At 50.0% G+C, this 21581-nt stretch overlaps 1 protein-coding gene across 1 annotated transcript; it reads left to right on the top strand.

Annotated features, from left to right (window-relative positions):
* The first annotated feature begins 96 nt into the window (after positions 1–96).
* IQCB1 (IQ motif containing B1) lies at positions 97–20331 on the top strand. The gene is made up of 14 exons (XM_040440279.1): positions 97–453; positions 968–1077; positions 1149–1311; positions 1877–2006; positions 4122–4215; positions 5602–5701; positions 7229–7401; positions 10106–10215; positions 11049–11158; positions 16134–16276; positions 16550–16698; positions 18927–19058; positions 19244–19400; positions 19487–20331. The coding sequence occupies exons 2-14, from the start codon at positions 975–977 to the stop codon at positions 19717–19719; spliced, it is 1797 nt and encodes a 598-aa protein (XP_040296213.1). The 5' UTR covers positions 97–453; positions 968–974; the 3' UTR covers positions 19720–20331.
* The last annotated feature ends 1250 nt before the right edge of the window (positions 20332–21581 follow it).

The raw sequence follows: 21581 nt of genomic DNA, 5'->3' as shown, positions 1-21581 counted from the left end.
GGGAATTGTCATTGGGCTCCCAGGAGAGCAGGACACTTTGATTCGCTGTGATAAACTGACGTCAAGAGTTAGCCACGCCCCTCCACTGTTGACCCTGTTTGGCTGCGCTCTCTGGAGAGAGTAGAGTATATTCGCAACGCGATGAATGTGTCCTCTGCACAGCCGCCATCTTCCTGACGACCACCCCTCCACAGACTAGCGCTCGGTCCTTCGCCAAAATGGTTACAGCCCGAACAGAAAGGGATAAACAAGAGAGCCTCTATGGTCTCAGAGCCGGGGCCTCGATACTGACCCCAGCGCTGACGAAGCTATTTCATTTCCCAGAATGCATGGCGACTGAGGCCTGGCAGAAGGAGGAAGCCTGGCTGGAGTTGTTTCTGGTTGCTAGGCGACGTCCAGTCATTCCCAGTGCCGGTGTCCGGTCTGAGCTGGGAGGATAGACTGCGCTACTCTGTGAGTCCTGAAGGGTCGGGGGCGCTACAGTAATGGGTCCAGAGCTGAGGGGCAGCCGGGCACAGAAACAGACACTTTGGGGGGTGCGGCGGCCATATTTTTTATTTTATTTTTTTGGGGGGTGCAGACTTGGTTTAGGTCAGCAACCCCCAGCATGCTTCATTCATGCCTACTGGATTTGAGTGAATGTGCATGCTGGGAGTTGTAGTTTCACACATCCCTGGTTTAAGTTGTCCATGGTTGCAGTTCCTCGCCATTTTCAAGATCTCTGCTTGCTGTGAGTGAATGGCAACTCTTTGCTTGCATCCCCTTACTTCTCACTGCTGAGCGTTTGTTACACAGTATCAGTCTCTAGACAATCCGCAGCACAAATCCCTCCCCTGTCTTGATAGTTTGTTACAAGTGCACACTGTTTGTTTCACAGACTGGATGCATTGTAACAAACCCTCAGCTGTAGTAAAGGCCGATGTGATTGTCATGACTTCCCGTTATTTTCCCGCGTGTTCCCTCACAGGAGCAGGATGAGCGCCATGGACGGCGTGGACCTCAGGATCCTGGAGCTGGCGTCTAAGCTGACGGAGAGCAGCGACGGTTCAGAGCCGGTTCTGCTGCTGACCCTGAGAGGTGAGTGCGCACGGCCATTACTGGGGCCTGGACTTACCTCAGCAGCTTTGTAATCGGTCTGTGTGCCTCAGATATCCTGGGGAGCGCCGCGGCCGGGAGCGAAGATCTGCAGAGACTGAAGGAGGATTCTTACAACTATGGCCTGATCCAGTACTGTGTTCTGGTCCTGAAGCGGGACTTCAGCCGGGTGGAAGGCGTGTGGACGACTGCTGCTGGTCTGACTGAGGTCCTAAGGTAACGTAGAACGTCTGACACACAGCTCCAAACCTCCTGCTCTAAAGTCATACAGAAAGAACATCTATTAGGCGCTGTATAGACAATACTGCATTGTGGCATTGATCCGGATAGGTCATCACCCGGCACCCCCACCGTCAGGTGTTTTCAGCGGGTGTCAGAGACAGAAGGCGCCATACACTGTGCAGTGGCCGTGCCAGGTACTGCAGCCCAGCTCTATCCACTGTATACCCCTTTACAGGAGTTGTCCATGTTTTCAAAAATACCTAATGAAATCAGAAAATGCTAAAGCCGCCAGCGTGTGACCAAAGCGTCCGATCCGGAGCCTCTGTGCTGGATCGGCGGGGACAGAATGGGCGAGTTAGCTCCTTTAACTATTGCAGGGCTGAACACACGCTGTATGGAAACTAACACATCTCAAAGCTAGGACGCCTTCAGGCGCTTAAAGGGATATTCCCATTTGGACATCTGTGGCGTTTCTGCAATATGTGCCATACAGAGGTGCGGCCGCGGATCTCTGTGGTGTGTCAGGCAGTAACGCACCTTCCGTTTTACTGTCTCCTAGTAAGTGCTGTGTTGGTTTCAATCCCAAGAACGATGCCGAGGACTTTTACTCAAAGTTGCTTCCATCTGCCGCCCTGAACATGTTAGTGCTGGGAAGACGGATCCAAGCGAGATATGTGCGCTCAGTCAAGGTAGGTATTACATAGACTGCACCGTATGGACGCGTTATATATACAGTGTCCCTATAGACTGCACCGTATGGATGCGTTATATATATACAGTGTCCCTATAGACTGCACCGTATGGATGCGTTATATATATACAGTGTCCCTATAGACTGCACCGTATGGACGCGTTATATATACAGTGTCCCTATAGACTGCACCGTATGGATGCGTTATATATACAGTGTCCCTATAGACTGCACCGTATGGACGCGTTATATATACAGTGTCCCTATAGACTGCACCGTATGGACGCGTTATATATACAGTGTCCCTATAGACTGCACCGTATGGACGCGTTATATATACAGTGTCCCTATAGACTGCACCGTATGGACGCGTTATATATACAGTGTCCCTATAGACTGCACCGTATGGACGCGTTATATATACAGTGTCCCTATAGACTGCACCGTATGGACGCGTTATATATACAGTGTCCCTATAGACTGCACCGTATGGACGCGTTATATATACAGTGTCCCTATAGACTGCACCGTATGGACGCGTTATATATACAGTGTCCCTATAGACTGCACCGTATGGACGCGTTATATATACAGTGTCCCTATAGACTGCACCGTATGGACGCGTTATATATACAGTGTCCCTATAGACTGCACCGTATGGACGCGTTATATATACAGTGTCCCTATAGACTGCACCGTATGGACGCGTTATATATACAGTGTCCCTATAGACTGCACCGTATGGACGCGTTATATATACAGTGTCCCTATAGACTGCACCGTATGGACGCGTTATATATACAGTGTCCCTATAGACTGCACCGTATGGACGCGTTATATATACAGTGTCCCTATAGACTGCACCGTATGGACGCGTTATATATACAGTGTCCCTATAGACTGCACCGTATGGACGCGTTATATATACAGTGTCCCTATAGACTGCACCGTATGGACGCGTTATATATACAGTGTCCCTATAGACTGCACCGTATGGACGCGTTATATATACAGTGTCCCTATAGACTGCACCGTATGGACGCGTTATATATACAGTGTCCCTATAGACTGCACCGTATGGACGCGTTATATATACAGTGTCCCTATAGACTGCACCGTATGGACGCGTTATATATACACAGTGTCCCTATAGACTGCACCGTATGGACGCGTTATATATACACAGTGTCTTTATAGACTGCACCGTATGGACGCGTTATATATACACAGTGTCCCTATAGACTGCACCGTATGGACGCGTTATATATATACAGTGTCCCTACAGACTGCACCGTATGGACGCGTTATATATACAGTGTCCCTATAGACTGCACCGTATGGACGCGTTATATATACACAGTGTCCCTATAGACTGCACCGTATGGACGCGTTATATATACACAGTGTCCCTATAGACTGCACCGTATGGACGCGTTATATATACACAGTGTCCCTATAGACTGCACCGTATGGACGCGTTATATATACACAGTGTCCCTATAGACTGCACCGTATGGACGCGTTATATATACACAGTGTCCCTATAGACTGCACCGTATGGACGCGTTATATATACAGTGTCCCTATAGACTGCACCGTATGGACGCGTTATATATACAGTGTCCCTATAGACTGCACCGTATGGACGCGTTATATATACACAGTGTCCCTATAGACCAGTGATGGCAAACCTTTTAGAGACCGAGTGCCCAAACTGTAACCCAAAACCCACTTATTTATCGCAAAGTGCCAACACAGCAATTTAACCTGAATACCAATATAGAATATCGTCCATGTACTTTATTATTTAGCTATAATAGCCTACATACATACAATGCACTGCTTGTACTGTTCATAGTGCGCCCTGTACTGATGAATGGCAGCATAGGTCTAAGGCATATTGGTACACCATAGACTTTTTTTCAGGGTGCAGGTGCCCACAGAGAGGGCTCTAAGTGCCACCTCTGGCACCTGTGCCATAGGTTCGCCAGCACTGCTATAGACTGCGCCGTATGGATGTGGACAGGGCAGCCCATTATAATGCCTCAGTCTGTACGTGTCTGGCCGCCTCAGTCGGCATCACCAGTGAGGATTTGTCTCTTTTTCCTGGAAGGACGCGGAGCGCGCAGAGCTGCTGCGGTGTTTCCGGCTGGTGATGGAGTCTCTCTGCTGGTTGTTCAGCGGTCACCTACAGCTGGCGGAGCTCGGTAAGTGACTCTCTGAGGGGGACGTATGAAAGGTTCACTCTGGAATGTATAGGGGAACAGTCAGGAGGTTGGTGCTGGGGTTTCTGGTGAAGAACTGGTGTCAATGCAAATCACCATCCACATCTATGTCCACACATACACACGCCACTAACCAGCCAGGCAAGATGTGGATGCTGATCGTATCCCACCCCAGGTCCCTATGACAACACTGGTGGGACAAGTCATCAGAATCTCTCTTGCAAGGGCCGATGATCGGGGAACATTAGCACATTCGAGCACTTATCCCCGACCACTGGCCTGTGCTGATCATGTGGACAATAGAGTCATTGGGGGCAGCACATCCCCCACGTGATCGTGAATGATCATTCAGATGACGATGATTACTTTCTATATGGTCAGTCCTCTCTGGTTACTTGCAGAGCGATTAGATGTAAGTAATGGAGTCTTGTGCTGTAAGGGAGGTTCCGTCCACGCTACTGACGTGTTAATAATTGTGTTCCCTGTAATATAACCATTCAGGAGCATCATTTCATATAACTTTGCACTGTGCACAATGAATTGACAGCTGAGTGTTACTAGTTGGGGGGTCCCTGCACAGTCTGACCAGTGAGACTGTGTAGGGCAAGGTCCCGTAACCTTCGGCACTCCAGCTGCTGTGACACCGCAACTCCCAGCATGCACGCTTGCTCATCTGTTCTTGTTACTCCTAAAAAAAGTGAAAGGAGGATTCTGGGAACAGCTGGAGCGCCCGAGGTTGCTGATCCTTGGTGTAGGGACATGCCCCTGAGACAAGGCGAACGGCAGCACCCAGTTGTCGATTTAGCCATACATTTCTAGGAGCAATATCAGAGGAATGGCAAACACCGAGTTCATAGATGCTTCAGAATGTTTTTTTTTCACGGTAAATACAAGTATTTACTAAAATGCTTATGTCCAAATAGATGACCAGTCCACAGGGTTTTCCAGATCTGATTGGCGGGGGTCCGACACCCCACTGATCAGCTTGTCCATTGTGATTCACATCTATGGGGGCAGCACTGCTCACCACGCGGTGGACAGAGCCGTGAAGTTCTGATGTCAGTTTCTGGCACTGGAAATACTGCTGAATTACTGGTGGGCGGTATGGGGTGTGACAGACCCAACGGATTTTGATGGCCTGTTCTACAGATAGACCATCAGTAGTAAAATACTGGACAGCCCCTTTAAGAACATCATGCGGTGATCTGTGTAGGTGCTGATAGCCCCCGCACCTTTCTGATTCGGCCCCGGTTTGCAGCATTTTCCCGTGTTCTGACACCCAGATCTCTGCCCGTACGAGGCCTCTGTGCCTTCATCACCTCCGATAACACAAGATGTAATGTGTGACCGTCTCGGGTTTATCTGCAGTTCTCAGACAGGACCATTTCCTGCAGTTACTGATGACTGATGATGTGGAGAGCAGCACGGCCGTCATGTCTGTACTGCAGGCCATCCTACGCGCCAACAGGTAGTGTGATTAATGCTGTGTGACTGTAAGACTGACAGAGGAAAGCGCTGATATCGTTTGAATAAAACATGAAACTCTGCATAAAAGACTGACACAGTGCAGCGGGGATATGCCCGATGGAGCTCCCAGCTGCATGTGCACATCTATGCCCAGCACAGCAGCCGAGGATTCATCTTCAGGGTTATCAGTGTCACCACGGATCATTGATTTCTAGAATTATATCTCAAGTTTCTAGGGGAGGGAATCCTGCAGACCCTTGTGGTAGGGCTTACTCTGGCCTCAAACGTTAGACATCACACCAGCTTCTGAGCTGACTTCATCCCGGTCAAGTAGCAGAGGACAGACCTAGGGGGACCTCTGAATCCTGCACCATTATCTGCCAGAACGTGGGGCACCCTGGGCACAGTCCACACTCCACCATCCATCCACCATCCATTTTATACAATAAGTGACAAAATGGCTAGTTTGAGTCCATTGTAAATGATGGATTGTTTCCCTCAGAGACATTTCTGAGCCCCATAGAGGTTCTGAGTATTGATGCCACAAATCTCATTCACATTCATACAGTAAAATGTAAGCGCAGCAGTTCTTCCAGTGCAGTATGGCTTCACCATCCATGTGCAGGCAGCAGTCTTTGTATGCGGGCAGCAGTCCGTGTGTGGGTGCGGGCAGCAGTCCGTGTGTGGGTGCGGGCAGCAGTCCGTGTGTGGGTGCGGGCAGCAGTCCGTGTGTGGGTGCGGGCAGCAGTCCGTGTGTGGGTGCGGGCAGCAGTCCGTGTGTGGGTGCGGGCAGCAGTCCGTGTGTGGGTGCGGGCAGCAGTCCGTGTGTGGGTGCGGGCAGCAGTCTGTGTGTGGGTGTGGGTGCGGGCAGCAGTCCGTGTGTGGGTGCGGGCAGCAGTCCGTGTGTGGGTGCGGGCAGCAGTCCGTGTGTGGGTGCGGGCAGCAGTCCGTGTGTGGGTGTGGGTGCGGGCAGCAGTCCGTGTGTGGGTGCGGGCAGCAGTCCGTGTGTGGGTGTGGGTGCGGGCAGCAGTCCGTGTGTGGGTGTGGGTGCGGGCAGCAGTCCGTGTGTGGGTGTGGGTGCGGGCAGCAGTCCGTGTGTGGGTGTGGGTGCGGGCAGCAGTCCGTGTGTGGGTGTGGGTGCGGGCAGCAGTCCGTGTGTGGGTGTGGGTGCGGGCAGCAGTCCGTGTGTGTGTGTGGGTGCGGGCAGCAGTCCGTGTGTGTGTGGGTGCGGGCAGCGGTGCGTGTGGGCGGAGTGCGGTCCGTGTGTGTGCAGAGTGCGGTCTGTGTGTACAGGCAGCAGTCCTTGTGTGCATTCAGAAATTAATGTGTGCACAGGTAGCTGATCATGCGTGCAGTCAGCAGTCCGTGTGTGGGTGCGGAGTGCGGTCCGTGTGTACAGGCAGCAGTCCGTGTGTGCGTTCAGAAATCCATGTGTGCGTTCAGAAATCCATGTGTGCAGTCACTGATCCATGTGCACAGGTAGCTGATCATGCGTGCAGTCAGCAGTCTGCTTTCTTGTTGCTTGCAGCACCGTCTTGCATCAGATTCCAGAGGAGACACTGCATTCGATCCTGGACGAACTGGTTTACAAACTGTCCGCCTCATCCAATCCCGTCACTGGCAATTCTGCAACTCGGTCGCTGCTTCTGATGGTGGAGTCCTATCCTCATTTAGTGCGGATGGTGGTCACTCGATATAAAGGTATCTCAGAGGTGCAAGTTGGAGAATACATCAGTCTTTAGGCCTCCTGCACACGACCGTTGTGTGCACCCGTGGCCGTTGTGCCGTTTTCCGTTTTTTTTTCGCGGACCCATTGACTTTCAATGGGTCCGTTGAAAAAACGTAAAATGCACCGTTTTGCAGCCGCATCCGTGATCCGTGTTTCCTGGCCGTGAAAAAAATATGACCTGTCCTATTTTTTTCACGGCCAACGGTTCACGGACCCATTCAAGTCAATGGGTCCGTGAAAGAACACGGATGCACACAAGATTGGCATCCGTGGCCGTAGGTTAGTTTTTATACAGACGGATCCGAAGATCCGTCTGCATAAAAGCTTTTTCATAGCTGAGTTTTCACTTCGTGAAAACTCAGAACCGACAGTATATTCTAACACAGAGGCGTCCCCATGGTGATGGGGATGCTTTAGGTTAGAATATACTAACAGAACTGTGTACATGACTGCTGCCTGGAAGGTGCTGCCAGGCAGCAGGGGGCACCCCCCCCCCCCATGTAGTTAACACATTGGTGGCCAGTGTGGCCGGCCCCCCCCTCCCTCCCCTGTAGTTAACTCATTGGTGGCCAGTGCGGCCGCCCCCCCCCCCCCTCCCCTGTAGTTAACTCGTTGGTGGCCAGTGGGCCTTCTCCCCTCCCTCCCCCTCCTAATTAAAATCTCCCCCCTATCATTGGTGGCAGCGGAGTGTACCGATCGGAGTCCCAGTTTAATCGCTGGGGCTCCGATCGGTAACCATGGCAACCAGGACGCTACTGCAGTCCTGGTTGCCATGGTTACTTAGCAATTTGTAGAACCATTATACTTTACCTGCGAGCTGCGATGGTCTGCGTCCGGTCGGGAGCTCCTCCTACTGGTAAGTGACAGGTCCGGCCGGGAGCTCCTCCTACTGGTAAGTGACAGGTCATGTCACTTACCAGTAGGAAGAGCTCCCGGCCGGACCTGTCACTTACCAGTAGGAGGAGCTCCCGACCGGACGCAGACCATCGCAGCTCGCAGGTAAAGTATAATGGTTCTACAAATTGCTAAGTAACCATGGCAACCAGGACTGCAGTAGCGTCCTGGTTGCCATGGTTACCGATCGGAGCCCCAGCGATTAAACTGGGACTCCGATCGGTACACTCCGCTGCCACCAATGATAGGGGGGAGATTTTAATTAGGAGGGGGAGGGAGGTGAGAAGGCCCACTGGCCACCAACGAGTTAACTACAGGGGAGGGAGGGGGGGGCCCACTGGCCACCAACGAGTTAACTACAGGGGAGGGAGGGGGGGGGGGGGGGGCCACACTGGCCACCAATGTGTTAACTACAGGGGGGGGCTGCCCCCTGCTGCCTGGCAGCACCTGCCAGGCAGCAGGGGGCAGTCATGTACACAGTTCTTTTAGTATATTCTAACCTGAAGCGTCCCCATCACCATGGGAACGCCTCTGTGTTAGAATATACTGTCGGATTTGAGTTTCACAATGTAACTCAAATCCGACGGTATATTCTAACATAGAGGCGTTCCCATGGTGATGGGGACGCTTCAAGTTAAAATATACCATTGGATTGGAGAAAACTCCGATCCGATGGTATATTAACTCCTGACTTTACATTGAAAGTCAATGGGGGACGGATCCGTTTGAAATTGCACCATACTGTGTCAACGTCAAACGGATCCGTCCCCATTGACTTGCATTGTAATTCAGGACGGATCCGTTTGCCTCCGCACGGCCAGGCGGACACCAAAACGACTTTTTTTTCATGTCCGTGGATCCTCCAAAAATGAAGGAAGACCCACGGACGAAAAAACGGTCACGGATCACGGAAAAACGGGACCCTTTTTTGCGGACTGCAAAAAAATACGTTCGTGTGCAGGAGGCCTTAGGCCTCATGCACACAACCGTTGTTTTGGTCCGCATCCGATCCGCAGTTTTTGCGACTTGGATGCGGACCCATTCCCTTCAATGGGGCCGCAAAAGATGCGGACATCACTCCGTGTGCTGTCCGCATCCGTTGCTCCGTTCCGAGGTCCGCAAAAAAAATATAACCGGTCCTATTCTTGTCTGTTTTGCAGACAAGAATAGGCAGTTATATCAATGGCTGTCCGTGCCGCTCCGCAAATTGCGGAACGCACACGGACGCCATCCGTGTTTTGCGGATCCGCAATTTGCGCACAGCAGAACACACAGCGGTCGTGTGCATGAGGCCTTGCAGGACTCCTTTCCATAGGGTGATCTGTCTAATACCAGCTTGACTCAGGAGCCCCTCTCTGGGCAGGGTCAGTCTGATGGTGCCCCATGCTGCCCCTCGTACCCTTTACAGTGTATAAAGGTGCATCCACATGGGACAGGAAATAGGCTTGCCATAGATTCCATGTCGAAATCATCCCTAGAAAGAATCTGCACCACGGGTCCATGAATGTGTGGATATTTTCACTGCAGATTTTCCCCCTGCAAATCCAGATAACTTCACGTTACATGAGCTGACGTGGCTGTATTAGTTGTGTGATGAGCAGAGGACGTGTATCGTGGGGGCGCTGAGTGAGCGTGTGTCCTCCAGCAGCCCGCCCGTCCGGTGGAAGTAAACATTGCTCTAATATGTCATTTACTGCCGCTTTATGACTTCCACTGAGTTGATCTCCTAATTACATAAGAGAGTCTCTTCCTTCACATTGAATATGTTTTATTCATACGCAGGGCTCAGATCTCTGTTGAGCAAACAATGGACCGGGAAAGGTTTTGGCCGCGAGCTCAGCCGCCTCTTGGATGTTCTGTATTCCGGCTCCTACCAGCAGGAGGAGCTGCAGGTAAAGTGCAAACACAGACTAATCTGCAACCCATGGCTCTGATGGGACACTAGAACGGGAGGTTCACACGGAGATTTGAGGTTTTGAGGCAGATTTTCCATTAAGTTTTTAAGCCAAAGTCAGAAGAGGATCCAGCAAGAAGGAGACGTGCACGTCCTTCCTTTATATTATCAATTCCTTTTGAATCTACTTCTGTTTTTGGCTGAAAAACCTGCAGGAAAATCTCCTCCAAAACACTGTGTGTGAACCTTCCCTAACTCTCGCTGTAACTGGACAGGCGGGGCACTGTGACGGTTACTACTGGACTAGAATATGTGTGCCGACAGGGAACGGCTCTTTCCACCAGAATTTTGCATTACTTTATCCGGTACATTCTTCCTTGCAAAATGAGTTAAATCCAACACCTGTCATGAAGCTGTGTGTAGGTCAAGGTTCAGATTAGATAATTCACTAATGTATCTAATGGAATGTGGCGTCGGCTGCTACCAGTGGGCGTGATGAGAGCTTCAGGGCAGAGTTGCCCTCTCCAGCGCCCTCCAGTTTATAAATGGGTCTTCAGTCAGAATACCTCTGCTATTCCTTTAAATAAAAGGTCCTTTGAACCAGAGGTCCTATAATGAGATCCATCAGGCGATTGGACATACACAGAGCAGTAATATTAGTGTACCCGCTGTTACTCCTGGTGAAATCTTAGGCCAGGTTTGGGTTGACGATTATAACAGAGCCCTCGTCCTAATTGGCAGGCAGCACCTGCCGTACCGGCACATTTTGCAACTGAATCTTTAGTCCCTGCCTGTTATGAGAATTGTAACACATGAACTTCCTGTGCGCAGAGACTGCACCGCGCCGCGTGCATCGTCCAGGCGGTGTGGAGGGGCTTTCAGATACGGAAGAGGATGAGGAAGTTACCTGGTGCCGTGACATCTTTACAGAGGAGCTTCAGGTGCGAGCCCTGCGGCGCGGACATCGATATTCTGAGTATCCATTATGTTTGCAGCACTAGTGTTTCAGCGTAAATCAGCTCACGTGTGTTATATACAGTTTTTGGCATACCTAGGTTTTTCTACGTGCGGACGCGCACCACACAATGTCTGCCACCTGACCGCTAATCTACATTCTTGTTTCTGTTACTTCCCAGACAGTTGGCTGATAATTTTATAACATTTTGGTCTTTTTTTTTTTTATGCAATAAGGGAGGGATGAAGTCTGTTTTTCTTGATTCTGCTTTGCTGTAATTTACACCAAATTTATCAAACGTCACACATTGTTTCATAAATTTTCCGCATCTCTGAACAAAATACTTACTCTAGTTCTTATATGCGACTGCATGCTGGAATATGATTGTGCCATTTTCTGCACATTTTTAAAAAGTCCCAGTTGATAACTCTGGCGTTCCACCTAAATAGCATAGTTAACCATGCTCACATTCACACCCACTTCTCTAAGGTGCACATTTTGTGGAAAAATGGCATGTGACAGCATGTACAACTTTTTTTTACTTCAAAATTGTGGCACAAATGGCATGATAAACGACCCCCTTAGGATGCCAGAAGCTCAGTACTTTCTGGTGGCTTAGACAAATCTATTAGTTATGTGCAAACAGCGAGCTGACACAAAGATGGGGTGTAGTCGGGGACATTATATACAGAGTATCACACCCACCGGGCAGATTCATCTCCGAGCGCCCTCTACAGCCCCCCGGGAGCAGCGAGCTGACACATAGATGGGTGTAGTCGGGGACATTATATACACAGTATCACACCCACCGGGCAGGTTCATCTCAGAGCGCCCTCTACAGCACCCCGGGAGCAGCGAGCTGACACATAGATGGGTGTAGTCGGGGACATTATATACAGAGTATCACACTCACCGGGCAGGTTTATCTCCGAGCGCCCTCTACAGCCCCCCGGGAGCAGTGAGCTGACACATAGATGGGGTGTAGTCGGGGACATTATATACAGAGTATCACACCCACCGGACAGATTCATCTCAGAGCGCCCTCTACAGCCCCCCGGGAGCAGCGAGCTGACACATAGATGGGGTGTAGTCGGGGACATTATATACAGAGTATCACACCCACCGGGCAGGTTCATCTCAGAGCGCCCTCTACAGCCCCCCGGGAGCAGTGAGCTGACACATAGATGGGGTGTAGTCGAGGACATTATATACAGAGTATCACACTCACCGGGCAGGTTCATCTCAGAGCGCCCTCTACAGCGCCCTGGGAGCAGCGAGCTGACACATAGATGGGGTGTAGTCGGGGACATTATATACAGAGTATCACACCCACCGGGCAGGTTCATCTCAGAGCGCCCTCTACAGCGCCCCGGGAGCAGCGAGCTGACACATAGATGGGGTGTAGTCGGGGACATTATATACAGAGTATCACACCCACCGGGCAGATTCATCTCAGAGCGCCCTCTACAGCGCCCCGGGAGCAGCGAGCTGACACATAGATGGGGTGTAGTCGGGGACATTATATACAGAGTATCACACCCACCGGACAGATTCATCTCAGAGCGCCCTCTACAGCGCCCCGGGAGCAGCGAGCTGACACATAGATGGGGTGTAGTCGGGGACATTATATACAGAGTATCATACCCACCGGGCAGGTTTATCTCCGAGCGCCCTCTACAGCGCCCTGGGAGCAGCGAGCTGACACATAGATGGGGTGTAGTCGGGGATATTATATACAGAGTATCACACCCACCGGACAGATTCATCTCAGAGCGCCCTCTACAGCGCCCCGGGAGCAGCGAGCTGACACATAGATGGGGTGTAGTCGGGGACATTATATACAGAGTATCACACCCACCGGACAGATTCATCTCAGAGCGCCCTCTACAGCACCCCGGGAGCAGCGAGCTGACACATAGATGGGGTGTAGTCGGGGACATTATATACAGAGTATCACACCCACCGGACAGATTCATCTCAGAGCGCCCTCTACAGCCCCCCGGGAGCAGCGAGCTGACGCATAGATGGGGTGTAGTCTGGGACATTATATACAGAGTATCACACCCACCGGGCAGGTTCATCTCCGAGCGCCCTCTACAGCCCCCCGGGAGCAGCGAGCTGACACATAGATGGGGTGTAGTCGGGGACATTATATACAGAGTATCACACCCACCGGGCAGGTTCATCTCAGAGCGCCCTCTACAGCGCCCCGGGAGCAGCGAGCTGACACATAGATGGGGTGTAGTCGGGGACATTATATACAGAGTATCATACCCACCGGGCAGGTTCATCTCAGAGCGCCCTCTACAGCCCCCCGGGAGCAGCGAGCTGACACATAGATGGGGTGTAGTCGGGGACATTATATACAGAGTATCACACCCACCGGACAGATTCATCTCAGAGCGCCCTCTACAGCACCCCGGGAGCAGCGAGCTGACACATAGATGGGGTGTAGTCGGGGACATTATATACAGAGTATCACACCCACCGGACAGATTCATCTCAGAGCGCCCTCTACAGCCCCCCGGGAGCAACGAGCTGACACATAGATGGGGTGTAGTCGGGGACATTATATACAGAGTATCATACCCACCGGGCAGATTCATCTCAGAGCGCCCTCTACAGCACCCCGGGAGCAGCGAGCTGACACATAGATGGGGTGTAGTCGGGGACATTATATACAGAGTATCATACCCACCGGGCAGGTTTATCTCCGAGCGCCCTCTACAGCACCCTGGGAGCAGCGAGCTGACACATAGATGGGGTGTAGTCGGGGATATTACAGAGTATCACACCCACCGGGCAGGTTCATCTCAGAGCGCCCTCTACAGCGCCCCGGGAGCAGCGAGCTGACACATAGATGGGGTGTAGTCGGGGATATTACAGAGTATCACACCCACCGGGCAGGTTCATCTCAGAGCGCCCTCTACAGCCCCCTGGGAGCAGCGAGCTGACACATAGATGGGGTGTAGTCGGGGACATTATATACAGAGTATCACACCCACCGGACAGATTCATCTCCGAGCGCCCTCTACAGCGCCCTGGGAGCAGCGAGCTGACACATACAGTCATGTGAAAAAATTAGGACACCCTTTGAAAGCATGTGGTTTTTTGTAACATTTTTAATAAATGGTTATTTCATCTCCGTTTCAACAATACAGAGAGATTAAAGTAATCCAACTAAACAAAGAAAACTGAAGAAAAGTCTTTTCAAGATCTTCTGTAAATGTCATTCTACAAAAATGCCTATTCTAACTGAGGAAAAAGATAGGACACCCTCACATGTATTCCCTCTTAAATTGGCTCAGATCTCACACAGGTATATCACACCAGGTGCACATAATTAGTAGATCGTTACTCTGCATGTTGAATGAGGCTTGCCCTATTTAAACCTCAGACATTTAGTTTGGTGTGCTCCTGACTGTTGAAGTGAGAGTGAGCACCATGGTGAGAGCAAAAGAGCTGTCAGAGGACTTCAGAAAAAAGATTGTAGCAGCCTATGAGTCTGGGAAGGGATTTAAAAAGATCTCAAAAGATTTTGAAATCAGCCATTCCACTGTCCGGAAGATAGTCTACAAGTGGAGGGCTTTCAAAACAACTGCCAACATGCCCAGGACTGGTCGCCCCAGCAAGTTCACCCCAAGAGCAGACCGCAAGATGCTAAAAGAGGTATCCAAAAACCCTAAAGTGTCATCTCGAGAACTACAGCAGGCTCTGGCTACTGTTGATGTAGAAGTACATGCCTCTACAATCAGAAAGAGACTGTACAAGTTTAACTTGCATGGGAGGTGTGCAAGGAGGAAACCTTTGCTTTCCAAGAGAAACATCGAGGCCAGACTGACATTTGCCAGCAATAAAGTTGACAAAGACCAGGACTTCTGGAATAATGTTCTTTGGACAGATGAGTCCAAAATTGAATTATTTGGACACAACAGCAGAGGACATGTTTGGCGTAAACCAAACACAGCATTCCAAGAAAAGAACCTCATACCAACTGTGAAGCATGGAGGTGGAAGTGTCATGGTTTGGGGCTGCTTTGCTGCAGCAGGACCTGGTCAGCTCACCATCATAGAATCCACGATGAATTCTACTGTGTATCAGAAGGTGCTTGAAGAACATGTGAGACCATCAGTTAGAAAATTAAAGCTGAAGCGGAACTGGACCATGCAACATGACAATGACCCAAAACATACTAGTAAATCAACCAAAGATTGGCTGAAAAAGAAGAAATGGAGAGTCCTGGAATGGCCAAGTCAAAGTCCAGATTTGAATCCCATTGAGATGCTGTGGGGTGACTTGAAAAGGGCTGTACGTGCAAGAAACCCCTCAAACATCTCACAGCTGAAAAAGTTCTGCATTGAGGAGTGGGGTAAAATTTCCTCAGACCGATGTCGAAGACTGGTAGATGGCTACAAGAACCGTCTCACTGCAGTTATTTCAGCCAAAGGAGGTAACACTCGCTATTAGGGGCAAGGGTGTCCTATCTTTTTCCTCAGTTAGAATAGGCATTTTTGTAGAATGACATTTACAGAAGATCTTGAAAAGACTTTTCTTCAGTTTTCTTTGTTTAGTTGGATTACTTTAATCTCTCTGTATTGTTGAAACGGAGATGAAATAACCATTTATTAAAAATGTTACAAAAAACCACATGCTTTCAAAGGGTGTCCTAATTTTTTCACAAGACTGTAGATAGGGTGTAGTCGGGGATATTACAGAGTATCACACCCACCGGGCAGGTTCATCTCAGAGCGCCCTCTACAGCCCCCCGGGAGCAGCGAGCTGACACATAGATGGGGTGTAGTCGGGGATATTACAGAGTATCACACCCACCGGGCAGATTCATCTCAGAGCGCCCTCTGTCCTGACATTACACGTTTATCCATTATGGTTCCATAGTTCCTAACTTTACAGAAGACAATTCCAAGTTGTCCAAAGTTAAAATGTTTCTTCTGAATTTCTAGAGCTAAACGTGACCAAGAGATGAAGCACCAGAAAAAGCAGAGAGAAGAAGAGGAGCTGAGGGAGCAGCTGAAACTGCAGAGACTCCGAGCAATGAGGGCGTTCAGAGAGAAGCAGCTGACACTGCTGGAAATCGTCCATGCAGGTAACAGAACAGCTTAGGAAAGAGTGGGCCGCCCAAACCACTCACAGGGTCCACACTAGGACAATGGCCTGTGTTATAATCGCTGCACAGGAAACCAAAAATAAGCTACAACAGTGATGAGGACTTTGTGTAGTGTGGGTGGTGACAGCGGGTGGTCTCCAACATACAATGTAGGTGAACTGATCATAACTGTGTAACTGTCACCTAGAGGCAGTGAGGGGATATCGGTGATCGTCACTCGCCTCCACCGTCTTCATTATGTATGTTCTGCAGGACAAGTGGAGAAACACATCCAGGAGACACAGGAGACGTCTGCATTAATGATTCAGAAACACTGGAGGGGGCACCGAGACAGAAGACGATTCCTGCTGCAGAAGCAAACACTGAAGCAGTACAAGGCCGCTGTCACCATCCAGAGGGCGGTAAGTCTGTTACAGGGGTCATCAGTAAATATATTTATTGTAAAGATGATTCATAACTGACAGTGCTCACCATTTCCAAGCATCCAGTTCTGAGTTCTGACATTTACTTACATAGTATGGCTCCACCTGGGGTTTATTTACTTGCATAGTATGGCTCCACCTGGTGATCAGTTACTTACATAGTATGGCTCCACCTGGTGATCAGTTACTTACATAGTATGGCTCCCTCTGGTGATCAGTTACTTACATAGTATGGCTCCACCTGGTGTTCAGTTACTTACATAGTATGGCTTCACCTGGTGATCAGTTACTTACATAGTATGGCTCCCTCTGGTGTTCAGTTACTTACATAGTATGGCTCCACCTGGTGTTCAGTTACTTACATAGTATGGCTCCACCTGGTGTTCAGTTACTTACATAGTATGGCTTCACCTGGTGATCAGTTACTTACATAGTATGGCTCCCCCTGGTGATCAGTTACTTACATAGTATGGCTCCCCCTGGTGATCAGTTACTTACATAGTATGGCTCCCCCTGGTGATCAGTTACTTACATAGTATGGCTCCCCCTGGTGATCAGTTACTTACATAGTATGGCTCCCCCTGGTGATCAGTTACTTACATAGTATGGCTCCCCCTGGTGATCAGTTACTTACATAGTATGGCTCCACCTGGTGTTCAGTTACATAGTATGGCTCCACCTGGTGTTCAGTTACTTACATAGTATGGCTCCCCCTGGTGATCAGTTACTTACATAGTATGGCTCCACCTGGTGTTCAGTTACTTACATAGTATGGCTCCCCCTGGTGATCAGTTACTTACATAGTATGGCTCCCCCTGGTGATCAGTTACTTACATAGTATGGCTCCCCCTGGTGATCAGTTACTTACATAGTATGGCTCCCCCTGGTGATCAGTTACTTACATAGTATGGCTCCCCCTGGTGATCAGTTACTTACATAGTATGGCTCCACCTGGTGTTCAGTTACATAGTATGGCTCCACCTGGTGTTCAGTTACTTACATAGTATGGCTCCCCCTGGTGATCAGTTACTTACATAGTATGGCTCCACCTGGTGTTCAGTTACTTACATAGTATGGCTCCCCCTGGTGATCAGTTACTTACATAGTATGGCTCCCCCTGGTGATCAGTTACTTACATAGTATGGCTCCCCCTGGTGATCAGTTACTTACATAGTATGGCTCCACCTGGTGTTCAGTTACTTACATAGTATGGCTCCCCCTGGTGATCAGTTACTTACATAGTATGGCTCCCCCTGGTGATCAGTTACTTACATAGTATGGCTCCCCCTGGTGATCAGTTACTTACATAGTATGGCTCCCCCTGGTGATCAGTTACTTACATAGTATGGCTCCCCCTGGTGATCAGTTACTTACATAGTATGGCTCCCCCTGGTGATCAGTTACTTACATAGTATGGCTCCCCCTGGTGATCAGTTACTTACATAGTATGGCTCCCCCTGGTGATCAGTTACTTACATAGTATGGCTCCCCCTGGTGATCAGTTACTTACATAGTATGGCTCCCCCTGGTGATCAGTTACTTACATAGTATGGCTCCACCTGGTGATCAGTTACTTACATAGTATGGCTCCCCCTGGTGATCAGTTACTTACATAGTATGGCTCCACCTGGTGATCAGTTACTTACATAGTATGGCTCCACCTGGTGTTCACTTACTTGCATAGTATGGCACCACATGGTGTTCAGTTACATACATAGTATGGCTCCACCTGGTGGTCAGTTACTTACATAGTATGGCTCCACCTGGTGTTCAGTTACTTACGTAGACAACGATACATTTCTCCCTATATTTACAGCTGCCAGAAGGAGAGGGAACTTACTGGGGGCCATATTTACAGGTACCAGAGGGGGTGGGAGACTGACTGCTGGTGATCTAGAGCAGGACGAATGAAAGACATTGAGTGCATGTTAGGGGTTTGGGGAGTTTTGGCAGAAGCAGAGAAATGGGTCATCTGACTGCGCTCAGCCGCACACAATCAGCGGTGCTGCACAGGGACACAGAGAAGGAAAATAAGATAAACGGTTGATATTTTAGGCAGCACAGTGCACCACCGTGTAACATGGCGGGAGTTTTTATATGAACGGGAGTCTTGGGATAACGCCTGACACTGTGAAAGAAGAGAAGGCATCCAGAGATCAACCCTCTGCGGTCAGGAAGAGACGTTTCTGTTTTTCTTAATTCCACAGGCAATAAGATTTTTAAAGAAACAAAGAAAAATACGCGAATCGTTATCTCCTTGGAAAAAACGCCAAGATCTGACAGACGAGGAGCATTGGAGGCTTCAGCAGAGAGTGGACGCTCACCTCCAGCTACGCCCGGTCAGAATATTCTAGATCTCATGGCTGTGGGGGGGGATAGACCATTCATACTTATTATAGGACTGTTCCCAGTCCCTGTATTTCCTGAGTGTAATGTGATGAGTCAGTTATAATTAGCAGGAGCTGCATGCGGTCCGTTATTTGCAATCTGCTGTCGGGACAATAATGGGTGTTATTCCTGTCAGGCCCAGCAGATGTCGCTAGAGCAGAGCCAGGAGCTGCATGGGAAGGTTCAGGACAGACTGGGCCACTTCCTCCTGAGCAGGAAGCAGCAGCAACGCGCTGAGCAACGCAGGGAGGCGCTGCTCTCCCAGATCAGCACAGACATCAGCATGCTCATGGGTATGCGTTTACATCACCGCTGTCTAGTCTTCCCCCAGCAGGTCACATGATTAATACACTCCTATGGATATTACTTTGTTTTGTAGGGGCGCCGAGTCTCAGAGATGCAGCGGAGAAGGACGTCGACTTCTTCACCAGCAGATCCATCCCAGTCGCCCTCAAAGCCAAGCAGTGTCACAGCACGATGCTGAAACGCAGCCGCTGGCCCTGGTGGAAGCAGCTGAGCGACGAATTTGTAGAGGAAGATGATGCCTTCCGGGGTGACATTCCAGACCTGGAACATGGCATCATCTTCATTGCGGGAAGCAAACAGCCGTAATTTACCCAGAAGACCCCTGGACCCACCGTGGACTCACTCATCTCCACATCTCATAACTGGTACTTAAATGGTTAAATGCGTCTTGTCTTCAATGCGTTTTCACCCGCTGCTCCACTAATGCCCGTGAACTGTGACCCCGCGCTGAAGTCACCGCTGTCATGTGACGCACATAGGCTGCTATGTAGATACTGGATGTACACGCGTGTACGCTGTAATTACCTGTTTTCTAATATTTATTTTTTTCACTGCTAATAAACCGTCTATTCTTTTACATTCTCCACGTTCCTGTACCACTGGCTGGAGTTCATTTCATCCTCCTCATGGCAGAGGCTGTGGCCCCCAGTGGTCGCTGTCAGGCCGGGTCCACAGTGGACTTTCCGTGCAGAATCCACACCTTAAAGGGTTTTTCTGGGTTTTTAATATTGATGGCGTATCCCCAGAATAAGTTGTCAATATCTGATGGGCAGGGTGTCAACGCCCCACTGATCAGCTGTTCTACAGCAGCTCCGGCGCCAGAACCGTGTCCGTTCACTGCCCACCGGACAGAGCTGTGTCATTCCGGCGCAAGAGCTACTCCGAAACAGCCGATTGGCAGCAAGCTAACGCACGCCGAACAGCTGAGGATAGGCCGTCAGTATTAAGATCCAGGGAACCCTCTTTGTCTGTAGTAATTTACAGTACAATACAGGTGGATGGCGGGTTTATAATAAAAAGAGTCCACAAGCTTGGATAGCGAATGCAGAAAAGCCGCAGATTTTCACCGGGGACTCCTCTCATGCGCAGGGAGTAACACGTGCGGATTTCGCCACAAATTTGTGGCAGAAATGATCTGAGCTGTCCGGCCCCGACCTGCGGATGGTAACATTGTAGCAGCTTGTGACTCTTGTCTCTGACACTTTATACATTTAGTGTCAGGCTCCGCCCCCTTATGTAATTCTCCATAATTTATCATGTCTGCCGTTCTGACCGCTGCAGGATTGTTCCAGGCGCCAGCCTGAGTGTGTTTTCACATATTTCTTTGTCACTTCTGATTTTAAATATATTTATGGGGGGGGGGCGTGGCCTGACCGGCAATGTAGGAAGCCGCACTTAGCTGAGCTCCTGACTGCTCCCGCCTCCATCCTGCGGCTAGACATCTGGTTTCTGCTCCGGATAGCTGCTACAGCTTCAGCGGTGCCTCCTCGCTCCTTGGACCCCTCCATGATCATGACAAGGTCCGGTAAGAAGAATCTGGAGGCGGCGGGGCCTACCCCGGCAAAACAAAATGGCCGCGGCGGAGATCGCGGCACGGCTCGTGCAGTATGCCCGAGTCTCCTCTCCTGCGGGCAATGCTGAGGATGCGGGTCCCCCTTCTGTCGCAGCGGCCACTGATGAGATTCTGACCGCGGACTTTGATGAAAAGGCCCATGGTGTCCAAGATGGCGGAAACCATGAGGGCCAGAAAGAACCAGCCCCAGAAGCCCATCCCGCGGCTACAGTTAAGGCCCATGCGGCCCAAGCAGGGTCTTCGATCCTTCCCTTGCCACAGATCCTGGACCCTACTAGCAAAGATATATATGCTGCAGTACAACAATGCACTTTGCTTACTTTGAATACTTCAGTGGGATCACTGCAGGAGAATGTCATTTATAAGACAAGATATGCGGAAAATAACAGAAAGAGTTACAGAAATTGAGGATCGGGTGGGTCACCTGGAGGATCAAGTTCCACCGGTAAAACGCGACTTAGCCAAGGTCATGCATAATATTACACTTCTGATAAATAAAGCGGACGACCTGGAGAATAGGTCCCGTCACAATAATCTTCGCTTAATAGGAATTCCAGAAAGAGCTGAGGGACAGTATCCTGTCCGATTTTTTTGA

This window comes from Bufo bufo, chromosome 7, assembly GCF_905171765.1.
Source record: "Bufo bufo chromosome 7, aBufBuf1.1, whole genome shotgun sequence".
NCBI classification, from domain to species: domain Eukaryota; kingdom Metazoa; phylum Chordata; class Amphibia; order Anura; family Bufonidae; genus Bufo; species Bufo bufo.
The sequence above is the reverse complement of the archived record's forward strand: the minus strand, read 5'-3'. Positions and strand labels throughout refer to the sequence as shown.